Here is a 24,556-nt window from a genome sequence, read left to right on the forward strand (position 1 = left end):
GTGAATTTTCAACACACAAACTGAAAATGTATACTTTTTTTGAGCTCTTTTCATTTGTTACAAAGGTGAAGACAGGGTTCTTTCTGGAGATTTATGTTTGTTTTTTCACAAGACCGAATCATTGCTTTTAGAGATTTTTTAACAACCCAAACAACAGAAAGTTCTGTGTGTTTTAAACGTCTCACCTCAATCTGTGCACGGAGGCCATCGCACTCCTTTTTCAGTGCATCCATTTCAGCTTTCTCAGCTGCCATGGTGACGGTTTTTAGGGGATGTTACTGACGGAAAAAAGGAAACTTGTCACTCTGAAACAGAAAAGAGAGAGAAAAAGAGAAAAAAAACATTAAAATATGTCAGTAATGTAAGTGAGTATCGAGGACTCCTGAAGGAATTTACTGCCTTTGTTCTCCTGCAGGTACACAGAGATCCACTGACCAGCACTCACAGTTCAGACCTGGAGCACCATCCAGTCTAGAGCAAAGATTAGACACATACCTGACAGCTTTAATCCCTCCCTAAACCAAAGTTGTAATAGCGTTAGCTCTCTTACTGTACTGGTCCAGCTATCAGTGTGAAGGGAGCGAGGGACGAGGGGGAAAGGGAAAGGAAAAGCTGAGTTGCACAAACAAAAGCAAAAACAAGAAAATTAGACTTTATATGACAGAGAAGCAAAGGAGGGAGGACAGTGAAGAGCTGAAACCTGATTCTCTGATGGTATGAAATGACATAAGACATAACACATGAAAGCGTGAGCTTGTGTTCAATATAAAATTCACTTGAAAGCAACAAAATTTCTCTTCCTTTCCTCTTTCCTCTCAATTTTAATGAAAACAGACTGTTTCTGCATTTTTTAAGGTAACTCATTATTTATGAGCAGCTCATGTTTTGCTTGATTAGATTCTCATTTTCAAGTATCTTTTGTCCATAATTCTTCAGATTAAACTTGTTCAGCCTTGTTAGGGTCGACAGTCGAGCAACAGAGAGAAAAAGAGAGAGAAGGTCTTACGCTTGACCTCACTTGTCTTTTATCACTGGTTCCTTTTACTTGGACATATTTTTTCATTTGGAGCCGTGCGTGCAGAAGTTCAGAGCATGGGCCTAATGCTCTGTAATAGGATACTGACGTGTGACTAATTGAACCCCAACAGCCTCCGTGTACAATTCTGCTTGTTGGCAAAGGAAACTCTAATAGCTCTTAAAACTGTTTTATAACATTTTCATTCATTTTACTGGCTTGTGAGCATTGGTCTGTAACTGTTGAATTGCTTTGGACAGACAATAAAAAGTGTTGTAAAAATAGTTTGACTGATTGATTGATTGAAAGTCATATGCATGGTTGGCAAAATGCAAGAATGAATTCTGTTTGTTACAGCAAAACAAGGAACTTCAACCACTTGTAATCTACATGCTCTATGCAACATTTTTAACCATTTCCCTTATTGTTACGTTATTAACTTGCATGTGATGTAACGCTGCAGTTTGTGGGGAAAGAAAAACCTTAAAGAGGAAATGATGATCTGATACTCAACTTCTAAAATGGAAGGATTACCAGTTTTTTTCTGTTCTGTACCATTGCAAATTAAATATATTTAAGTTTAAAACAGCCAGTGGATAAAATAAGCAAATTTAGCATGTCACCTTGGTAGACTGTGCTGGCCTTTTTCCACATTTTATAGACTAATTATTAGATTAATGGATACATAAATCACAAGAATAACTGCAGCTTTTATGTGACTCTTGCACAATAAAGTTAAATTCAGCAGTGGAGGTTTTGGCTTGGGACGAGGCCTGCATGCAGCACAGGTAGCAGCCTGAACCTGTGACCGGATGGAGGATATGGGAGGGGCAGCAGCAGCAGCAGCAGCAGCAGCAGCAGCAGCAGCAGCAGCAGCAGCAGCAGCGGAGGTGCTGGTGGTGAGGCGGGTTGCTACAGGGTTTAAATCCCAGGCAGGAGATCTTAAGGGAAGCTTTACGGGTCAAATCTCCTGTCATCCGATTACTGACTGCTCTTTACCTCGGGATCAGCGAGACACAGGGAGGGAGCCGCTGTGCACGGTCTGTTATAGTCAAAAATCAGCAGCTTCTCCTCCACCACCACCACCACCGTGTCCTTCTCTTATTTCGTGGACACGATGGTGCATTTGTGCTCTCACACATACATTTCCAATCTCAGGTGATCTTCAGCTCTGAAGTTAGAGGAAGATAGAGCACCAGAATAACAAACACAGTCATTAACAAAAGCATTTCAACCAGCAGGAAATAAAACCCTGTTAGCAACAGCGACTCAAACCAGCCGGCTGAGAGAGCTGGATGAGGTTTGGCCTTGTGTGATAGATCAGGCTGCAGCTTACTGCCGCCACACCTGAGGCACCAATCCTCTTTGGCAGCTTCCCTACAATCCAAAGATCACCTTCAAAGGGTTTAAGGAATCATTACTTTGGATGCAATTGTACACAGGACTGATTCTCTTACTCTCAAGGAACCGATGCCTCAAGATGCCTTTAAAATATCAGCGTCCTGTTGAGTGAAGTGGTCTTCTTGCAATAAAAAATGGCTGCTCAATTAAATAGAACAGCCCAGAAGTAAACATCATAAGAAAGCTCATGCTTTTCTAAAATCTCTGCAAATGCCCAGACTGCACCTGCAGCTGCAGCTGCATTGCATGATTTGCTGGCAGTCATATGCAGTAAATCTCCAATAACAAGTTGGTATTGTTTCCTGTGTTGCACACTGAAGTAAAAGTGCAATTATTTAAAATCTCACAAAAGCAAAAAATCCACCTAAAATATCACTAAGATGTAGCTCCAAATGTTCTCCAACAGCCGAGGAAGCACCTGGATATGATGCATAAAAGAAGAAAAACTCACCTTTTCCACTCAAACCGTGGTCACTTCTCTCGTTCTGCACCTGTGCAGCTCCTGGTCCCTGACACCTCCGGCTCTGAGTTCCCCTGTGAGCTTTTTTAGATTCCACAATCCCAGGGTGCACAACCTGCTCGCTGGCTCCTCTGATGCTCTCCCCCTGCAGACTGCTAGCAGCTTACTTGTGAGAAACTCTCTCTTTCTCTCTCCCTTCCTCCACAGTGAAGAACAGATGAGGATTGGAGGGGATGAAGGAGATAAGGGATGAAGGGATAAAGCTCAAAGATGGAAATAGAGAGGGAAGGAGAGGGAGAGAGAGGAGAGACAGAGCGAGAGAGAGAGAGAGAGAGAGAGAGAGACAGGGAGAGGGACCATGGCGCGAGAGAAGGTAAACCGATTGGAGAGAGAAAATGAGGTTATGAGGTCAAAAGACAAGAGCAGGTAAAGAAATGAAAGAAGAAGAGAAAGGGAACAGGTGGAGATGAAATGTGAGAATATGAGCGAAGAGAAATAAGAGATTACATCTGTTGCATCAGAAAGTTAAGAAACTGACATATAAGCCATGCACCTAATCAAATATGAAAGAATATGCTGTTGTTTTAGGCCCTGAGCTGCCAGCTCAAATGAGTTTCAGGTGTACGTGCAGATGCAGATCATTGCAAACTGAAAGTCAGAATAAAGTAAAAATGCAAAATGAGCCTCACTCCGACAACTTTTAATCATCTTAAGAGAGCATTTAAAATCATTTGCAATTTACAAATTTGAGACATGATTTTTCATTTCTTTGGTTCATTTGATTGTCAGGACATGTCCCTGGTGCCCTGTGACCACAGAGAGGTGACATTGTGCGTTGATTCCTGGCATTGCAGCGCATGATTCCTGTCAGGATGCAGGAGCAGGGAAGGATAGTCTGGGGCGGAGGTTGACATGGGTGAATTGGTTTGTCAGAGCTAATGAGCTGAGCCCGGTTAATCAGGGTCTAATGGGATATCCGGGGACAGCCAATCTCGTTAGGGAATTAGAGCAGGTCAGGGTAAACGTGCGTCACACCTGACACACAGCGAGGCAGGGACGATCAAGAGTGGATCAAGAGTCAAACGCAGAGTTTTGCATCAAAATGAGATCTGAGCAGTTTTAAGGCGTGGCAGCTGCTTCTTTTAACAAAAGTTAAAAACTGACAGAGAATGCTGCATTTCATAAAGAACACACTTTAAAAAAAAAGACTTTACATCTGTGAAATAATATCTCCTCCAGAGTGCATATATGAAATGGTCAAACGCAGCAGGTCAGATATATTTGGAGGCTGCCAGTGAAGCCGGACAGGAGGGATGGTCTGAGTTGAGCCACGACAGGAAGCAGAGCAGGTATTGGTCTTCAGTGAGATGATCTCATTTGGTCCACCTCCCCCTTGACATCCCATAATCTGACTTGTGGCTTGAGGGCAGATTTCCTTTTTTTTTCTCCTTCTCACTATTCTAGGAAAGGTGGGCGGTCGGGAACTCCACATGGGTTAATAATCTGACGCAGGGGTCGCCAGCTCCACACGTTTCAAATGTTATCACATGATTGAATGAGTGGTTTTTAGCCAATAAGTAGAGGCCTGCTCTACCTGCTGGCAGGTGGAGCAGGGATGTAACTAACATTTACTCAAGTACTTTACTGAAGTATAATTTTGAGGTACTTGAACTTTACTTGAGTATTTCCATTTTATGTAACTTTATACTTCTACTCCACTACATCTAGCTGCTAACTTTGGTTGTTTTTCAGGTCGAGATTTAACATAAAAACATGGTAAATAAAAAATGAATTATTATAAATTAAAAAAAGCACATAACAGTATATTTAGATACAATGAGCCCTAACTTGAGAAAATGTAAATGCTGCTTAAATGCATCAATAATAATAATTATCCAATGATATATTTGAAATATATAAAACAATCTGAGTGGGTCCGTTCTGCATCACGAGTACTGATACTTTTGATACTTTAAGTACATTTTGATGCTGATACTTTTGTACTTGTACTTCAGTAAGTTTCGCATGCAGGATTTTTAGTTGCAGTGGAGTAATTTATACAGTGTGGTATTAGTACTTTTACTGAAATAAGGGATCTGAATACTTTTTCCACCACTGCTGGCAGGTGGAGGTGGTTGATATCAGCTCATTCAATGGCTGCTCGCTGAAAACAAAGTGGCTATGTTTAGTTAAAAGGCTGCAGTTTCCTCACCATTACGCTACAAAACCGGTTCTCAGACGTTATGGCAAAAACCTTCTTGGCCAGGAGTTCTAAGACACAGTTTAACCCTCTGGGGTCTGAGCCTATTTTTTTCCCTTCATATACCACATAAAAAAATGTTTACTATACCCATATTTGGTATCCAATTTTCTCACTTTAACCTACTTTATCAACATATTGAGTTGAAAAATTATACTATTTACTACAATAAAAACCACAAATATGCTCAATGAACTGTTTTGGAACTTGAAAATGTAAATATAGGATACAAATATAGACATATAAAAAGGTAAAATTTAAATATAATAGAACTATATACAAAAAGTCCCATAAAAACATGTATATTTAAAGGCTTTTTTCCCCCTTGTTAGCTGTGCAAAATGACACAGAGAGCTACACCAACGCTCAAATATTTCTAAGTATCAAATTAAAACTATCATATCTTTGGTTTTACATGACAAATAAATGTTAAACAAAAACTGGGAGAAAGTTTCAGGTCTGTACTTTGGAGTGAAGTTGACAGCAGCGTTCCATGTAACCTAGTTTTTTTGTTAAACATCACGTGATCTGATCAGGATGGCACAATCATAGACCCCAGAGGGTTAAAACATTAAGTAGAACTATTACACTAGAACAGTAGAACTAGAACTATTACAGTAGAACATATGCATGTAAATGCTCAAAGTTAAGGTGTTTCAAGGACAATGTGAGCACCGGAAGTGTCGCAGTTACTTTGCTTGAGAAAACGTGATTTATGGGCGTGAACTTCAAAAAACATTGTGACTTTCTATTCTTTTCTTTTCTTTTCCGGTCTCCTGGGGTAAAGTGCTGGTTTGTTTGACCCCGCCCATCGTAAGAGCAACTTTTTGTGTTTCCTTTGCTTCCCCCTTCACTTTCACATGTCTCTGTTTCAGCTGTACAGTGCCCTAAACAACACACATTAATTAATAAAGCTGCCCATTCAACAGGCTGATAACGACCGCCCGGCCCACCAGCAGGCGGCTCAGGCCCCTTCTCATCCGTGCTTTTGGGTTGATAACTGCTTGTAACATTAGAATCAGGTGGCAGCTCTGTGTTTGTGCTCATCAGGACACTTCAACTGCTCCAACATTTTCTTCAGCCAACAATCAAGCATTCAAAGAGAAATTGTTAGATGAGCTGAATCTTCTCCTGCTGACAGCTTGCCAGTTGGCTTTTTGCCTGCTTAAGATGTGAAAACACTTGGGAAATGTTAACCTCTCTGCTCAGGCTCAGGTAATGCAGCCTAGTTACTACACCGCAGCTCTAAGCCACAAGCCTCGTCCTCATTGGCTGAGCGTCCTGCTAATCTTCGCCCTCATGCATCACGCTGAGATCCTCAGTGATGTTTGATGGCCTCCTCTAATGGGGACTTTCAGATTAAGCCTCATCGGGTCTTTTTTTAGTAATTGATGCAACAGGTTTTTTAGCTCAGGCCTGGTGACATCATACTACGACATCACTGTTATTCAGCCTGGATTGACTTATAGATGAACCACACAGACAAACACACACAGGTTTAATGTCTGCAGGGTCCATTATGAATTATGTGTCACTCAAAGTGGCTTTCAGCCAACACAACTTTTTAATTTTCAGGCATCACTTGTTTCAGATAATAAAATATGTAAAATGTAGAATATATGAGTTTTATGTATTCAGAATTAGTATAATAATAATAAAACAATAATAAAACCACATCGATTGTCATTTTAGGCCTTTGTGGACTCTCTCTGTGCCATTTGTTCGAAAACACAAAACAAAAGTTCTCCCATGGTGCAACCCCAATTCCAAAAAAGTTGTGAGGCTGTGAAACACCCAATAAACTTGTGACTTTTGTGGATCAAAACTCTATTAAACACCAAAGTGACACGATAACACAAACAAACGAACCGATCGAGGCAGCAGAAGACCAGCAACTCCTGGATTCTGCAAGGTGAAATTACTGTTTTTGTCAAAGGAGTCTGGTAGCTTTGGAGAGAGCAGAAAAAAAACCTTAACTTCCACCTGAGTTAACTGCAACAAGGCTGTCTGGCAGCAGTGAATATTTTCCTATTGCCTACTTCTCCAAAAGGGCCGACCTTCATCCACTGCAGATAATACACTGACTATCAACCAGTACCTCACATAACCACTTCTATAAATCAAAATTATCCATTCAAAGTCAAAAGAGAAATAATTGCAGCACTTAAAACTAGCTTGAACACACATATCAGGACTCTTGTTTTGCAGACAGACTTCTGACTTATTCTGTATTTTCTCTAAATGTGTCTTTAACTTGTTGTTGCTCTGTTGTTTGATTTGTTGATGGGACATTCTCACATAGAGTATGTAAAGAGCACGTACTGTATGTTTCTGCTCACCTCTCTCTCTCTCTAAGTGTCGGCCTGTAATCCGGGCTAATGAGCTGTGACAGAAGAGGGCTAGCTGACTTCCTGATAACTCTCTGTGGTAACGAGCTCAGGAGGGAGGAAGGAGTACAAACCGTGCACACAAGAAACCCCTCTCCGTCTTTGCCGACTTCGTTAGGGGACACTCTTAGCCCACTTTGACGAGACAGGACAATGTAACCCAGAGACACGAGGAGATGAGTCCTCAGGGAGAGATTTGAGACTGTGAAGTGCATACAAGATAAATAAGTGATGCAGTTGGTTTAGTTAATGAAAAGGAAATTTACAGAGAAAATAATCTGTGAGAATAACACCAGAGGTTGAAGTTGAAAAGTGAAGATCTCGTTCCTTTTTAGGATTTGCAATAATTAAAAATCAAGGGAAGCTTTCAAAATGAAACAGCTCATAAATCGCTTGTATAAAAGGAAAATCCCAGAATTTTTTTTCTTGTACAGTAGAGAGAGTTAATTAGAAGCTTAACTTTTTAATTTTCAGAGAAAAAGACTCAAAATGTGCCAAAGCCTTATTTTGTTTTGGAAACATAGAAATTAAATTTTCAGTTCAGCATATAAAACTTAACATAAAAGATCAAAAGTACACTTTCTGTCTACAGTATATGTAACAAATTATATGTAACCCTAACCCTAACAAAAATAAACCTACATAAACACAAATGTGCATATCCTTTTTCCGTGTTCTACAGTATTGTAAATAACTGACTTTTCACAGCATTAATGAAATGTTTGGGTGAGTTGCTGCCTTTGAGGAGATGCAATAGAGTTCATAGTGTCCCATGAAACAGTGGAAACAGTTGCACTCACAGTTTAGAGAACATTACTGTAAGAATGTTTCAGAAAATGAGACAAAGGGGCTGAAAAAAACCTGCGGACGTGTCCTGCAGACTCCCACACAGTCCACAGACTGACTGCAGGTTGTTTGTGTTGATGCTGCTCCCTGCTGGCCAACAACAACAGCAACAACAACAACAACAACAACAGGGAGGGGAAGTTTAAGACAACAAACCACATTTCATAAAGATGTTTTGTTCTATTAATGTATTATATTAAGCCACATTTTTGAGTTGATTCCTATCTGAATTTTTCACATTATTGATATTTGGTTTTTTTTTACCATTTTGTTTCATTGTGTAAAATGTACTTGAGTATTTCCATTTTCTGCTACTTTATACTTCTACTCCACTACATCTCAGAGGAAAATACTGTACTTATTACATTTATTTGATTAGTTACAAGTTAAGGTTCTTAATACAAAATATAAATCAACAAATTTATGATGTATTTTTATGGATTAAACTACCTACTAAACTACTAACAGTACATGAAGTAATAGGAATAAGCTCCACCTACCAACTTCAACTTTTAAAGTTATAATCAATAAATCAAAATAACATAAATAATAAAGTCACAGAACAAACCATGTGGAGATTCACTGAATTTAACAAACAAGTGTGTGGGGTTAGAATCGCTGTGTGAAGAAAAATGTAAAAAGTAAGGTGAGACACTGAGGTACTAAACATTTATGGTTATTATTTATTTACAGGATTCGCAGGAGAAATTTCTTCACAATTTCAGATATTTGACTTATGTTGCATATAAAAAGCTTAAATCAACTGGGAAACTATAAAAATATGAAAACTTTGACTCTCAAAGTGCATCAAATTAAAACTGATCTGAAATAAACACACAAAATTACACAATCATAATCATACATAATTAATATTAGGACACTTTCCTTATGTACAGTTGATATGACTATATCTATTTATAAAGAACCCATTTCACATGTAAAAAAATCCCTGATCTATGAAACAAACAAACAGAAACAGAAGCATGTAAAAATATTATATTATATATGTGGTTTAAGGCACAGATGCACGTTTAGCACCACCACAGTACGCCTCCAAGGTTTTAGAAAAAGCCGCTGACTACCCGATTCTGATTTTATCAGACAACTGAAAGGTTTATTAGCCTGTAAATACAGGCGAGTAGAGACCTGCTCCACCTGCTGGTAGGCCAGTAGGTCGTTATCAGCCCATTGAATACTGCTACAGAGTGTGAAGGGGAGGGGGAAGAAAGGGAAACGGAGAATAAAGGACGTAAAGTTGCTCTTAGGACGGGTTGGAGGGGACCATAAAACAATAAAAGTTGATGATGTTATTTGAAATTACCCGTACTTACATCATCCTTGTAACAACTTCAGTTCAGGTATTTATGTGCATTTATTTAACTTTGAAAACTACCTTTTATCATGCCTAACTAGGGTTCCAAACACCCTTAACAAGGAACTTAAATATAGTGGGGGAAAATATATTTTTGCATTATCTTGACTAGTTGCCTATACAGTTGAATATCTGCACAAGCACACAGCACACTGCTTACTGCAGGACTGCTTAGACCACGCCCCCGGTGTGACCACGCCCCCGGTGTGACCACGCCCCCTGTGTGACCACGCCCCCTACATGCACCATGCATCCCTCCATCACAGGTTCAATTCATTTACATGTTGAATGGGACTTTTTCAAGGGAGAGGGGCACATTTTAATTTATTTTTGAATGGGTGGGGTCAGGAGGGCTGAGTAATATTTAACTTCATGTTTTTGTTGTTTTTGTTCAATACAACAATTCAACCTTGATACAGTTCTACTTACAAATAAAACTGTGAAATGTCATGTTTTTTTTAATTGTACTAATTTGCATGGATGTCTGCTTATGACAAAACAAAATGTTTATATTTATGTTTGGATATGATACAGTTTGTTTAGATAACCCCCATTTTACAGTTAATTCACAAAAATCCCCATAATTCCCATGAAAAGCTTCCAATTTGGAATATTTACAAAATTCCCCAGTTTAACTTCGCATGGAAAGTTTCTGAAAATTTACCGAAAATGTTCCAATCCTTTACAACCCCAACCCTAACCAGAAGATTTTTTGGCCTTACCTTAAAGAAGTAGTTTTGTAGTGTAATTGTAGGAAAACTGTAGCTTTTAACTTAATGCAGTTGCCTTTCAGCGATTTTTAATCAATGGGCTGATAACAACTGCGAGAAGGTGAAGCAGGCCCCTACTCGCCCATATTAATAGGATTGATATTGGATGATGATGCAAATTCAATCGTGCGATCCAAAATCCAAGCTTGCAGACTTCTTGTTGGGCTACAAAAAGTTTTGTGGGTTTGAGGCGATACGGAGCCCGCTGGACGCTTTAGCCCTCGGCACTGTGGTGTTGTGGACAACATACTTTTGTTACACATAAGAGAAAAATACAATCATATGTTCATTTGAATTAACGCATCTTATGTTCATCCTGTAAACCCGTGAAGTTGAACATACTGTCTGAACTGTGTCAGAGCTAAATAAAGTTTGAAGCTGCGTTCCTTCGTGCAGCTGACAAACGACTGACCGCGTGTCCCGTTGTCCTCAGACCATCAGAACGGCGTGAACATCTCAGTGCGGGATGGCCGTGCTGGCGCCGGCGCCCATCTCTTTCTCGCAGATGAAGCGCCAGTACATGGTGCAGGGGGCGTCGTACCAGCTCTTGGTCGCCACTCGTGTCAACACGTCTGTTTTAATGATGTAGCCGCAGTCCTCGTTGATGTGGTTGTTGGGCTCGCCATCCTCCCAAAAACTAATAAGTAGAAAGAAAAAGCACTTCGGTCAACAACATATTTAAAGAAATCCATAAACTTAACCCTTTATCGGGCGAAGAAACCGTATTTGGTAACTTCAGCGGATATCCAAAATAAAAAAATTAAAATATTTTGAGAAAAAGGTTGCAAATTTACTAGATGAAAGTGGCAAATCTACAAGAAAAAAAGTTGGAGAATTAAGAGATTTAAAGTGGCAAATCTGTGTGGAAAAAAGTCACAGATTTACGAGAAAAAAGTGGGGAAAAAAGCAACTTTTTTCTCGCAGATTCACCACTTTAAATCTCATAAATCTGCACATTTTTTCTCGTAGATTTGCCACTTTAATCTCATGAATTTCTCAAAATATTACCCCCCTTCCCCAGGTCCGTATGTTTTTTTTTACACATTCTGGCTGTATGTAATATCCTCCAATATTCTCTAGGGTTGAAATTTGGAATTTGCAAGTATTTCAATGAGTGCCCTATTAAGGGTTAAGCACTTATATAATGTTCATATGTGATTATTATGCAGCTTGTGATTTTCATGATTCTGGTTATTTTACATAGAAACAGTGTGAACTGTAAATGTCAAGAGATCCCAGCTTCTGTCTGAAAATGTAGATTTGCTGATAATCTTAAAAAAAAAAAACAGGAACACAGGCAAAGATATTTCAACACATCTTTCCAGAGAAGCAACTTGGACATAAACATAAAAGTTGCAAGCAGTGTAAAAAATGTGATAAAGTCAACATCTGAACCAAGCCAGAACAACATAAAATAAGAAACAACTCAGCAGGAAAAGAGGAAGGAGAGGGATTTAAGGGGCAAAGAGGAATGATCTTTAACTTTAGTCATCTTCAAAATGAGGAAGAGAAATCAGGTGATCATAAGAAAATCTGTTCAGTCGGCACAAAATGGGGAAAAAAATCTCAGCGGGGACAAAATATTACCACGAGGGAAAGACGAACTGGAAGATGTTGGTGACAGTTTAAAGCTAAAAGCATCTTTCCACAGATCCTTCAGGCTCTGACACATTTGTTTTTCATCAGAGGTCAGAGGTCAGGGTCACCTGCAGAGCAGCGCCCTGCAGCAGGTTAACAACAGTTGCATAACGCTGCCCAGAGCTGCTGTTTGCAGCCGGCAGGAGACGTGATCCTGGCCTCCATCCAGCTGTTATCTCACATCTGGAACAGATTGTTCCTTTAACTCTGTAGTGACTGTGCTCTTTATTGTTTCTGTCTCTTAACATCTATACCCCACTGTTTATTTACATTTGAATAAGGGCGGAAAAAAGTAAGTATTCGTAAGAGATTAATGTTTTTAAAATTGTGAAAAATACAAAATTTCTTCTTTCTTTCTTCTTATGTTTGCACTGTTTGCATTTCTCCAGGTGCAAAGTCAAAAATGCACAAAAGGAATGCACGGCTGATTTTTATTGTTTTTTTGTTTTTCTTGTGTAAGAGACGACAGCTGTGCTTCAGCCCTGTGCTGTAGCATGACTAATACATTAATGGGTTTTGCTGTCAAGGAGAGAGTCTGGATTCAGATTCAGATTCAGATTCAGAATACTTTATTAGTTCCAGAAGGTTTTACAGTCAGGCTATCCTCATTGGCTCGGCAGCTGGGTGGACGTAAACACATGACGATGCACGACTAGTTGACTGCTGCAGACATTGTTAACTACTGGTAAACGCTGGGGAAACCCTGCTGTATTTACACTACCAGCCAGAAGTTTGGACACACCTTCTCATTCAATGGGTTTTTATTTCTTTCTAATATTTTCAACATTGTAGATTAACACTTAAGAGACATCAAAACTATGAAAGTACAGATATGGAATCATGTAGTAAACAAAAAAAGTGTTCAACAAGTTTAGATTCTTCCTTTTGTTTTGATGGCAGCTTTGAACACTTCTCTTATTCTCTCAGTCAGCTCCATGAGGTTTTCAGTTATCAGGTGTGCCTTGTCAAAAGTGAATCTGTGTAATTTGTTGCCTTCTTAATGTGTTTGAGAGCATCAAAACAAAAGATTAAAGGCTACTTTAAAGCATCTAAAATATAAAACAGGTTCTGGTTTCTTTAACAGTTTTTTGTTTATTACATAATTCAATATGTCCTCCTGTATGTCTTGCTATTGGGTCTAGAGCCTGTAATAAAGTTTATATATATATAAAATTCAATATGTCCTCCATCAGAGTTCAGATTTTTTAAATATTAATCTTCAACGTAGAGAATATAATATAACAATCTCTCTTAATGCTGCTCAAGAATCACAGTTGTAAAGATGTTTCCTTTTCAAGGGAATCAAGAAACCTTTTTTGGAGTCCAGGAACTTCACTTCCTTTTTTGATTATCTCCCTCCAAAAATGTTGTGAACAGCAGGATGACCTTCCAGTAAAACAGGAAGTACGGGGTTGAAGTCTGTCCTCAACAGTGTTTTTTCTCCTCAGCTACTTCCCCCTGGCTGCATCTCTCCTCTGGCCACCTGACTCGCTCACAGTAAACCAGGCCAACAACCGTCGCTGTGCAGCCTGCAGGCCAAAACCTGTGCCAAAGTCTGCAGGGTCTGTGAGGGGTCAGTGTTAAGCAGAGGTCCAATGGTCAGTCAGTCGGTCTGCGTGTGTTTGTCCAAGCATGTGTGTATTACAGACAGTCCGGAGCCAGAGGAGAGGACTCACAGTCTGGGCAGAAACTAACAGAATCTTCCTCTTCCTTTAAGACTTTTTCCTGAGTGAGAAACATTTGTTTACTGTATACTTATACAGGCTTTAGTGGCTTTGAGGTTTTGTTTTCACGGCTTTGTGGTGTAAATTTACTACCTCTCTGAGTGAGAAAAGTGGAAGTTCCTTCTAGTTTTCTTTATTATCAATCATCAGAATACACTGCCTAAGTACAATGGAGGAGAACTTTGTCCATTTCAAGGCTGCTGAAAAAAGGTTTCCCTCCAATGTTTCCCGTGTTCTCTCTGGCTTTTCTGTCTGTGTGTAAGATCATTTAATTCAAATGTTCCAGCCCATACGCAACACAGCCGGCACGTCTTCCCGGGCACGAGCACGCTGCTAAGTCTACTTTTTAACCTTAAAAGGACACAATCTATACTTGCTTATATTTAAAAAATCCAACGCCTTTACTGTCTGAAAACTCCCAGATATTAATGTTCATTATTCTGGTTTGAACCAGTTGGTACATGGAGACTCTGGCTGTTACATGATCTAGAGGTCATAGTGAGGCCTTTTCTTAATAAAGCAGAACTCTTATATTAAAGTAATATAAATTATACCATTTGTAGCATAAAATATACTGCAGCTTTCTTCCCTCCTCCTTATGTACCCTTGTTGCTGTAAATATCAGCATTAGTCTATGTTCAGCTGTGACCAGTGGTGGAATGTAACTCAAATTATACTCAAGTACTGTACTTGAGTATAATTTGAGGTACTTGTAGTAACTTGAGTATTTGAAGTAAAACCTCTACTCCACTACACTTTGAGGCAAATTTTGTACTTTTTACTGCACTACATTTAGCTTTAGTTACTTTTCAGGTCGAGATTTAACATAAAAAACATGATACATGTAAAATGGTTACTTCAGTAAGTTTTGAATGCAGGACTTTTACTTGCAGTGAAGTAATCTCCCAGTGTGGTATTATTACTTTTACTGCAGTAAGGGATACTTTTTTTCCACCACTGTTTGTGACCAGCAGCTCTATAGGTCGCTTTGTCAGCCTGTCGCTTGATCCACAAAAATGTCCCCCACCTCCTCCAGCAGCCAGAGTTTTCGCCATAGGAGACTGATATTTTGCATGTAGGTCACATGTGTATGTGTGTGATTGTGTTCCTGCCAACTGGCTAAAATGGGAAGTGGCCAATTATATCTAGAAAGTTTAAAAATGACTTTAAAAGAGAGCTTTGCTGATACATTTTCATTGGAGCTGTAGCTGTTTCTGTGCTCACAAAGTAATCCTTCAACTTTATTAAAAACACAAAAGTTGAATTTGTCTTAGATTATGGAAAATGAACTGAAGGAAACATGCGTCATTGTTTCAAAAAGACCAAAGACAGAAAGGAAAGGAGTTGTGAAAGATGAAGAAGTGGACCTACCCTCCGACCAGCGGGGTGCCATCCACCCATTTCCATTGATCCTCTGTGTGCTCGTCACTGATCCCAAACCAGAAGGCGTTCCAGTGGCCTCTGGGAAGAAGATCCCACACAAACGTCTGTAAGGAAACACACACAAAGGAAATGTAAAGGAAGGTATGATAAAGGAAGTAGAGAGACATCTAAATGCCTGACATTTGATTTATAGTGGACGATTCAGCATAAAATTCCGTTCCACAGCTGTGTTTTTGTAAAGAAAATGTCTGGCGATATCTCAGTACATGAAGAGAGGTTAAAGAAAGAAGGCAGACATGAAGTAAACACTGAACATAACACAGTTTGGGCTGTAGAAGTGTTTAAGGACTGGTTGATCGAAAAGAAAAAGCAAAGTGACTATTTCTTGGCGTTACAGGCAGAAAACCTCAATCAGGTGCTGCAGTTATTTTAGTCATCTGATCAAAATAAGAAGGTGTGTTGCTCGTTCAACCGTAAAATCTAACAAACTATTCATGAAGCTGAGGCATTTAAATCATTTTTAAATCAATTTTGTGTCAATTTAAGTTATTGATTGATTTAGTAAGTAGTCATGTTTTAAGCGGGATAATGTAAAGAGAACTGGTCGTTAAAGCAGAAAGAATCCACTTCATGGTGAATCAAGACCTGCTCGCTGTCCATTATCCCTCTCGTGTTCTTCCTCAGGATATAAATGGCAGCTTTGTGCTCACCATGTTGCAGCCCTGCAGCGTGTCTCACTGTACCTGCTCCTCGGCCGTGTGGATGATGGCGAGGTGGCCTCCCTGGCTCTCGCAGTACGACTTGCTCTCGGGCCAGTCCCTCGTGGTTCTGGAGATGAAGTAACAGCTGTTGTTGAAAAGATGCCAGTCCACGGGGCAGACGACGGGGGCCTTCGTGGTCGGTTTGATCACCTCTGGAGCTGATGAGAGAGAGAGATCAAGCAACCGGCTCTGACGGCTCTACGGTCCCAGCTGCTAATACTAACTCCGCAAGAACAGAGAAATTTACAACAAGGCCAGGACATTTCACACTTCACGAGAAACTCCTGGGAAGTCCTCATAGAACATGGGTCTCAAACTCGCGGCCCGCGGGCCAATTGTGGCCCTCGTGACGGTATTTTGTGGCCCCCACCTTGATATGAAAGTTTAATGTGAGTTTTATATGAATGGCACTTTATCTTGTTGTGTGTGGAAGGTCCCTTTATTGCGCAAGCTGGAGCTTTGTTTCACTTGTTTCTATGACGACGTTAACAAAAAGAAAGGCCGTGTTGTCACCGGAAGAAGTGGAAATGTTATGTAATGTAATTTTGTGTCTTTTTTTGGTAATTTTGTGTCTTTTTTTCGGTAATTTTGTGTCTATTTTTAAAATAAATAAATAAATTAATTTTGTGTTGTTGTTCTTTTTTGGTCATTTTGTGTCTTTTTTTTGTAATTTTGTGTCTTTTTTTGGTCATTTTGTGTCTTTTTAAAAAAAATATTTTGTGTCTTTTTTTTTTGTAATTTTGTGTCTTTTTTGGCCATTTTTTGTCTTTCTTAAGTAATTTAGTTTTTTTTCTGTCATTTTGTGTCTTTTTTTGGTCATTTTGTGTCTTTTTAAAAAAAATATTTTGTGTCTTTTTTTTTTGTAATTTTGTGTCTTTTTTGGCCATTTTTTGTCTTTCTTAAGTAATTTAGTTTTTTTTCTGTCATTTTGTGTCTTTTTTTGGTCATTTTGTGTCTTTTTAAAAAAATATTTTGTGTCTTTTTTTTTTGTAATTTTGTGTCTTTTTTGGCCATTTTTTGTCTTTCTTAAGTAATTTAGTTTTTTTTCTGTCATTTTGTGTCTTTTTTTGGCCATTTTTTGTCTTTCTTAAGTAATTTAGTTTTTTTTCTGTCATTTTGTGTCTTTTTTTTTTTTTTTAATTTGATACTGCCTCCAGCGGCCCCCAGGTAATTTGAGTTTGAGACCCCTGTCATAGATGATGTGTCAAGAACAGAGAAATGTGTTCTCTCTTCCAGAGCTGCAGAACAGATCCCTGCAGCCCTGGAAGAGAGAACAAATGTGCTTGTTCTTGCAGAATATGTATTAGCCTTAAGTGCTGAAGACTCTCATAGACAACTGTGGAGCCGTCTACCTTTAGTGGTCATCTTGGCGGCCAGTTTGGCGAGCAGGTCGTCCTTCTCTTTCTGCAGCTGGCTTTTCTCCTGCTGCAGTTTGTTGATGGCGGCGGTCAGAGCCGACACGTCTCCGTCCTGCGTCTGCTTCTCTGACGTCGCTTCGCCACCGCTCTGAGGTTTGTTCTTATCTGCGGGACAAACGGAGCAATGGACCAGAAATTAAACAAGTCAGTTTAAAATCTTGGAAGATAGAGATTAGAAAAGTTCAAGCTGGAGAAACACATGTTGGGCTGCTTGATTAAAAAATTGTTGCAGATTCTCTTGCACCAAAAAATTGTTGCAGGAGGCCCCTTTTTTTGCACCAAATGACGATGATCTCCAATAACATTAATCATATTGCAATTGCAATATCAGTCAGAATAATCAGTAGATATTTTTACTGTACTGTGGAGCCCTAACACATTTTTTTTAACCAATTTGCTTTAATATGGGCGAGCTGTTTTTATTTGTAGTGTAGATTTTTTTAAATAAAGCATTAAAATACACATGCAACAGATATTTTTTATACGTTAAATTGATTGAACCTCATACAACAGAGGCTAACTGATATACTTACATTAAACAGTGAAAATATGACGTACTTAAGGGACAGTTCAACCATAAATCAATTAATTTTTTATCTTACTTGTAGTGCAATTTATTATGCTTTTTTCTTTTTTTAAATTCAAATTTTATTGATTTTTATAATATATTTTCCATAAGTAAACAAGCAAAAATGTAAGAAAAAACAACAACAGAACCAAACAAAAAACAAAAAAATTTTTTTTTAAATAAAAAGGCAGGAAACACAACAGACATTGAAATGGACAACTAAAATTGGTTACAATAATGATGAGCATCATATATGTACATGGCACATACACAGTTGCATATAATATGTTAGAGATGCCAGCTTTCTCTTTACAATGGAACGATATGGCACTCAGCTTTTGTTGCTCAAAGCACCAAAAAATATATTTAAAAAACTCAACAGCAACGTCTCTTTCCCAAAATCTTGATAATCATCTAAATGAACAAAATATATATATTCATTAGTGTTTTTCACATTTAAAATCTTTAATATCAGTACTTCTGAGATGTCTCACTTTGTCGTAGCTGTCAGCAGTTTAACTGACGAGCTCATTAAAAGCAGAAGCAGCATTTCAGTGTGGCTGTTTCAACATACCAAGCACACACACACTCAACTATTACTAAGTGTGCCGTACTATTGGCAGAGGTGCCTAAAATGTCAGTGTTGCAAGGCTCAAACCGCTGGATCCTCTTTCTGTCTTACCTGAAACTGTTCATTCTGCAGTTTTTACAGCGTGCACTGATGTCGAGTCACTTAGTGGTATTTTTATCTCCTAAAATCTTAGCTGATGCCTTCAGATTATCAACAGTGATATCAGTGATTATCAGCTGTGTTCACGGTGTTTGTGGGAGAAATGTGACAACAGAAAAGCTAAATACCAAGTATATAGGCTGTAAATTTACATTTTCATCTTACCAGCAGAGATATTATCACTCTGGATTGTTTTGATGTGAGATGCTGAGATTTGGAGATATCTGCTGAAGAGATGGCCAACATCTATACTTTATACAGTCGATCCTCGTCCCTGAGTAGATGCACACTTCCTTTTGTACAGTGCATATAAAGTTTCTGTGGATTACTTTGAGTAACACGGTCATGGTTACTAGAAGAACAACATTGCTGCTGAGTTTTTTAAATGTATTATTTTGAAGCTCCACAGCCAAGAGAAGACGGACATCTCTTTGGCCGACATCTATAATAAAATATTATTTGTAAAAATAGAACTACAGGTAAGAGGAAAATATAGATATATTTTTTATTTTGGGGTGAACTGCTCTTTAAGACTATCTTTAGTCCCTCCAAAACAAAGAAAATAACACATAAGCAGCTCGTCAGCTCTTAAATTAAAAAAAAATAAAGACATTTTTACAACCTGCATGTAGTCTGGCTACTTTACCAGTCCAGTAAACATGTAAAAGCTGTTTCTTGTGTGTCTGACAGCGTGAGCACTCACAGTGTGCCGTTACAGCTATGATGGAGATGAGCAGCACAGCGCACAGCGTCGCCAGGCAGATGGTGGCGAGGCGGTAGGGCCCGGGGCCGCTGGGCCTGGGGATCCGTATGACCGGGGAGACTGGGTGAGCTGGAGCTGGAGAGAGGCAAGAGGTTGTTTTAATGAAGACAATAAACCATACTGCGTGAAGCTTAGAAACCACAAATATTAAGCTCTTTAAAATGAATGTTAATGGGACACTATAAGGTAACTAAACACATTTTGTATTGTATGAATTAAAAAAGCAATAAAACACAGTTGCTTATTAATGAAACATGTTTTTTTTTTGCAGCTACTGATATAGTTCAGGCCTCTTAACATTAGTGCACAACTTCCACAGGGGTTTATTCTGTCCCATTACCATTTTATTAACAAAGAGTGCTTTAATGTCCACTTTTATACATTTTCACCTCTTGTAAGCTGCTTAAAGTCACTAAAAACTGACCTTTTGTAAAACTTCTTCCAGGGTGATAATGTTTTCAGACACAAATGAGACATTTTGTGCAATGGCGGACACGGCAGTGCTGACAGGATTTAATTTTTTTTTTTTTTTTTTTTATGTTTTCACACAAATGACTCTTCCACTGTGGATGAGTAATTGATGTGCCACTGCAGACAGGTTGCCCTTTTTCAGGCTTTAAGATTGGCCAATATCTTCTTTGTGTGTTAAGTCAAACCCATTGGAAAAATGAGTTGCTCATGTGTTGCTCAATCTCGTCTCTTGAGAGTTTGAGCTTCTCATATTCGTATCTTTCATCAGTTGGATAAACTGAGGAGATCTCATAGTTTTATGCCCCTGATCTCAATTATGTTTCGGTTATTTTGAAGGAGAATTTAATTATTTATTATTATTTTAGCTTATCTCTTGCTCCTAAGGGACCCTTAGGAGAAGTAACTAAGAAACAAATGATCACAGAATGATGAGACGAGATTGAGCAACACATGAGCAACTCATTTTTCCTATGGAACGAGCTTTTTGGGTTCGGGTTTTATCCACACCGGTTTGTTTGCAATGCTAATGACAGCGTTTCACAATTGCATCCCGTTTTCAAAAATACCCATGTACGTGAGGACGAGGCCTGTCAGGAGATTTGAATTTTACAAAGTGCATGCTGAAGATGCAAAAACTGGGTAAAAAAAGCAATTAAAAAACATTACTAATTTAATAATAAAATTAAATTAATAAACCAAGTGTGATTGCTATTTCTTTGACAATGATTTATTAACTAGCTTTCACACCAAAAAAAGAAGATTTAGGAAGAAAAAGACCCAGAGCTCTTGCAGCTGAAGCCAAACGCCCTTTAATAACCCCTGAACCGCTCACAGATGTGACTGAGCTCCTGTATTGTTGCATCACTGGAAGTCGTTTCACACAACGGAAGTCGTTTCAGACAAAATCAGCAAAACTCATATCAATATATACACAACGGAATCTCCTCGACTCTGTTCAGACTTGCAGTAAAAAACAAACATGTCTCAGCAGTGTCTGGGATGTGGACAAACTGGCTGCACCCCAAAGACCAAATCAAGCATAAAGCAGTGAGAGATGCATGGGAATAAAAGTTTGCAGATTTATTCCAATACATAGTAGCTGGCTTTAACTTCATCTTCCACTCATAACGTAAAGAGTCTAACTGCAGTCTGTTACTGTGGTTCACTTTTTGTTTTTGTTTGATTATCTAAATACTCAGCATGCCAACATGCAAACAAGAGCAAGTTAACCACTTCAACCCTCTGTTTCACATGTTATCATGAAAGCATTTTCCACTAAACACACAAAAAACGTCTATTTGTTGTTGGAGCTCGAGGAAAAGACGAGACAAATGATTCATCCTCCAGGGAACATGAATGTGAGGATTCTGCAACAATTTGTAGACAAAACTATCATGTTTAAGCCCTGTTTTGTTACATTGCAGGACTGTGGGTTATTTGTTTTGATTTTATGTTGTTTATCTACTTTTCTGCTGTTGTATATTGGTATTAACACAACTTGTTTTAAAAAGTGTTGTGTAACAAGACTTAGTCAATTAATTAAGAGAAAATTGCAAAAACAGTTGAAAATCAATTTGCAAATATACCAAACAAGGCATGATTCCAACTGTTTTTTTTTTTCTGTTTTTTTTTTTAAATTAAACTGACCAACATCTGGTTTGGATTGTTTGTCGTTTCAAGCCTCACAGAGAGCCTCAGGAAGTCATTATGTGACATTCCAGTGGATCAAACAATTCATCAATTAATAAAGAAAATAATCTCTTGATTAACAATAATAAAAAAAGATAAATATTTGCATTAACATAACGGTTAATATCATAATAAACAATTAATCATATAATAAATAGTATTAATAAGAAATCCATTTTTCCAAGGCTACAACAATGTTCATTGCGTGCAACTGACTGTTTTGATTTTTTTAAAACTAAATCCAGCATTGCTATAATGAAAAAAAAAAAAAAAAAAATCAAAAAGAGAAACCAAAGGACCATGAACTCAAATGTTTAGCTTTAATAAGACTGTGAGAAAAAGGTCGCAGAAAGTTTAAAGCCTTGATATTTGTCCTTACCGCCGAGTCCCACATCTGGCCTCCGGTTCAGATCGTCATACGCGCCCTCCTCGTCGATCAGTTTGGAGTACATCCCCTCACAGGCCAGGGAGCTCCCGGTGGTCGACATTTCAGCTGTGCAGCGGGAAAAAAATAATGAAAATAAAAGTTTAAAAAGTTTCAGCGTGAAGTGAGAGCGAGCACCAAACTCCCACTCAACCTCTGGGTCAGGGTCCTCCTCTCTCCTGCTCCAGCTGTTTATAAACCGCCTCAGCTGCAGCGCTGCAGTCAAGCTACGCATAGTCACATCACTTCCGGTTACATTTGTCAAAATAAAAGCCCACCTGATGCACATAATATTACACAATGAAGGAAAAACGTTTATTATACAGTGCTTAACAAATGTATTAGACCACCTGTTATAAAAACGAGATATATATTTTTGAAATCCTTCAAAAGCTTGTTTAAAACTAAAATGTTATTATTTATTTGGCAAATAAAGTGAATTCACCTTTTTACAGCCAGACCACTAAAACTCATTGTTCTGTTCAGGAATGCAATGAAATAACTATAACTTGACATCTTAATCAAGAAATAATAATGTGCTTTACTATTTTTACAGGGTTTTTTTTGTAAAATAGTAAATGTGAAAATGCATGGATATCAATAATAATTATATTTTAGCATTTAATGTATATAATTTCTGTGAAAGAGCTTGTATATACTTCTGTATTAACATTACAGAAATCTTATAGATCATATATATTAAATATCATCTTAAAATGATACGAAAACATTCCTTTTTGGCTCAACCTTTCAGTAGTCTGGCCTTTTAAGTTATTTTATTCTTACTTCTTTAATAGTTTTTAAATAACGTCTTTGATTGATCAAATGTTGCTCTTCTTTTAACGTTTTAAACTGATAGTGTTATTTTACGTCTCTCAAATTTTGATGTTTAAACTTAACCTCCACACAATCATATCGGATTATTAATCGACTAATGAAGATGTATTAATTTCCACAAGGAGGTGCATTGATAACATTATATTTTATACATCACTGCATGAAAGAAAATATTTTTTCACCATCCAATGTCAAAGCAAGCATTAAGCAATAGCACAAAAAAAAACAGGTCTTTACCTTAACATCAAGGTTAGGGCTTTTACTTTGAAGGCGCACTCGTGTTTTCCGGTCTTGTTGTTGCGTGCTTAGCGTTCATTGTGACACATTATTCACCGTAGAACAGCCCCAGACCTGTTGCACTTCTCTTGCTTTTGGGTAGATTTTTGGGAACGTGTGCAACAGTTTGTGTGTATTTTTCAAACACTGTATAATATTTTACAGTCTAGGGTCAGAAGCATGTTGTGTCTCTTTCTGTCAGGACTTGTCCAGACAAGTCACACAGTGTCTCCTGGATACTTCAGACTAGGTGAAGACAGTCAACAGGATGTACATAACTGTCCTGACACTTTTGCCTTATTTGACAAGTATTCAATCTGTCTCATGCATATTTATATGGGAAAAATGTTAAGACTAGAGATCATTTCTACAACATTAAGTCTTCTATCAGTGTCTGAGAACATTCAGCTTGTTTAAACCACCAGTGAAATGACAATAAAGAAACAGTTCAAAGTAAATTATAAACTCAGGAAAATAAACTGTCCAGCCCCTTTTGTGTGAAAAATGTTTAATATGTGTTTAAAACATGTTACATCAAGGACTGGCCTTATCAATTAAAATACGAGACAAAGACACATTTCGTCTAAAAAAACATAAATAGACTTTGACAAATAGATTTCAGATGAATCAGTTTTACAAAAAAAGGAAAGAAAATGGCAACACACAAGTTTATTACATGTGGTTGGTCAATTGATTGTAATTGGTTGATAATGGCATTGTAGGGTCTATTATTTGTGAATAACAGACTGTTGCAATGTATAACAAAACGTTGCTATATACCTTTATACTTCTACTCCACCTCATTTAGCGGCCAGCTTTAGTAACGTAAAAACATGACACATTAAAGTGATGATACTTTTTTTTTTAATTAAACCTTATCACCGTACATTAAATAGTTAAAATGAGCCCTATAATTGCTAAATCAAAACGCTGCTTACATAAATTCATCAATACAAAAAAATTAAATAATATATTTAGAATATGTAGCCCTCCCAACCAACTCTATTTTATTACTACATAGTCATGGTAAAACCCCTTATATCTAATGACACCTCAAGCATGGGAGCTGAATTGGAGAGAGTCCACGAAAATATTAACATTTTAATGTGTTTACTTCAACTAGAGCATATGACCCTGACTAGGGTGCAGAGAGGCCTGGTTAGCTTATTTTATTGCTATATTGTTATTGTGAGCTTTAATACTCCCATGCATATGTAACAGAGCTAAAAATGCATTTATTATTTCCAATTTGTATTTGTACATTTTAATTATCATTTCATGATTATTTTGAGTGTTTATGAATTTTATCTCAATGAGTTATTTTCGTTTACCATTATTTTATACATTTGACCTCCCTGCACTC

General features: G+C 38.0%; 1 protein-coding gene across 1 annotated transcript; it reads right to left on the minus strand.

Annotated features, from left to right (window-relative positions):
- Nucleotides 1-8,653: 8,653 nt before the first annotated feature.
- LOC131984503 (CD209 antigen-like protein E) lies at nucleotides 8,654-22,284 on the minus strand. Its single transcript, XM_059349340.1, has 6 exons — nucleotides 22,036-22,284; nucleotides 19,437-19,571; nucleotides 17,370-17,540; nucleotides 16,000-16,175; nucleotides 15,245-15,360; nucleotides 8,654-11,148 (listed from the first exon to the last, which is right to left on the minus strand). The coding sequence occupies exons 1-6, from the start codon at nucleotides 22,142-22,144 to the stop codon at nucleotides 10,968-10,970; spliced, it is 888 nt and encodes a 295-aa protein (XP_059205323.1). The 5' UTR covers nucleotides 22,145-22,284; the 3' UTR covers nucleotides 8,654-10,967.
- Nucleotides 22,285-24,556: the final 2,272 nt, after the last annotated feature.

The sequence above is a fragment of the Centropristis striata genome, chromosome 14, assembly GCF_030273125.1.
Source record: "Centropristis striata isolate RG_2023a ecotype Rhode Island chromosome 14, C.striata_1.0, whole genome shotgun sequence".
In the NCBI taxonomy this organism is placed as follows: Eukaryota; Metazoa; Chordata; class Actinopteri; order Perciformes; family Serranidae; genus Centropristis; species Centropristis striata.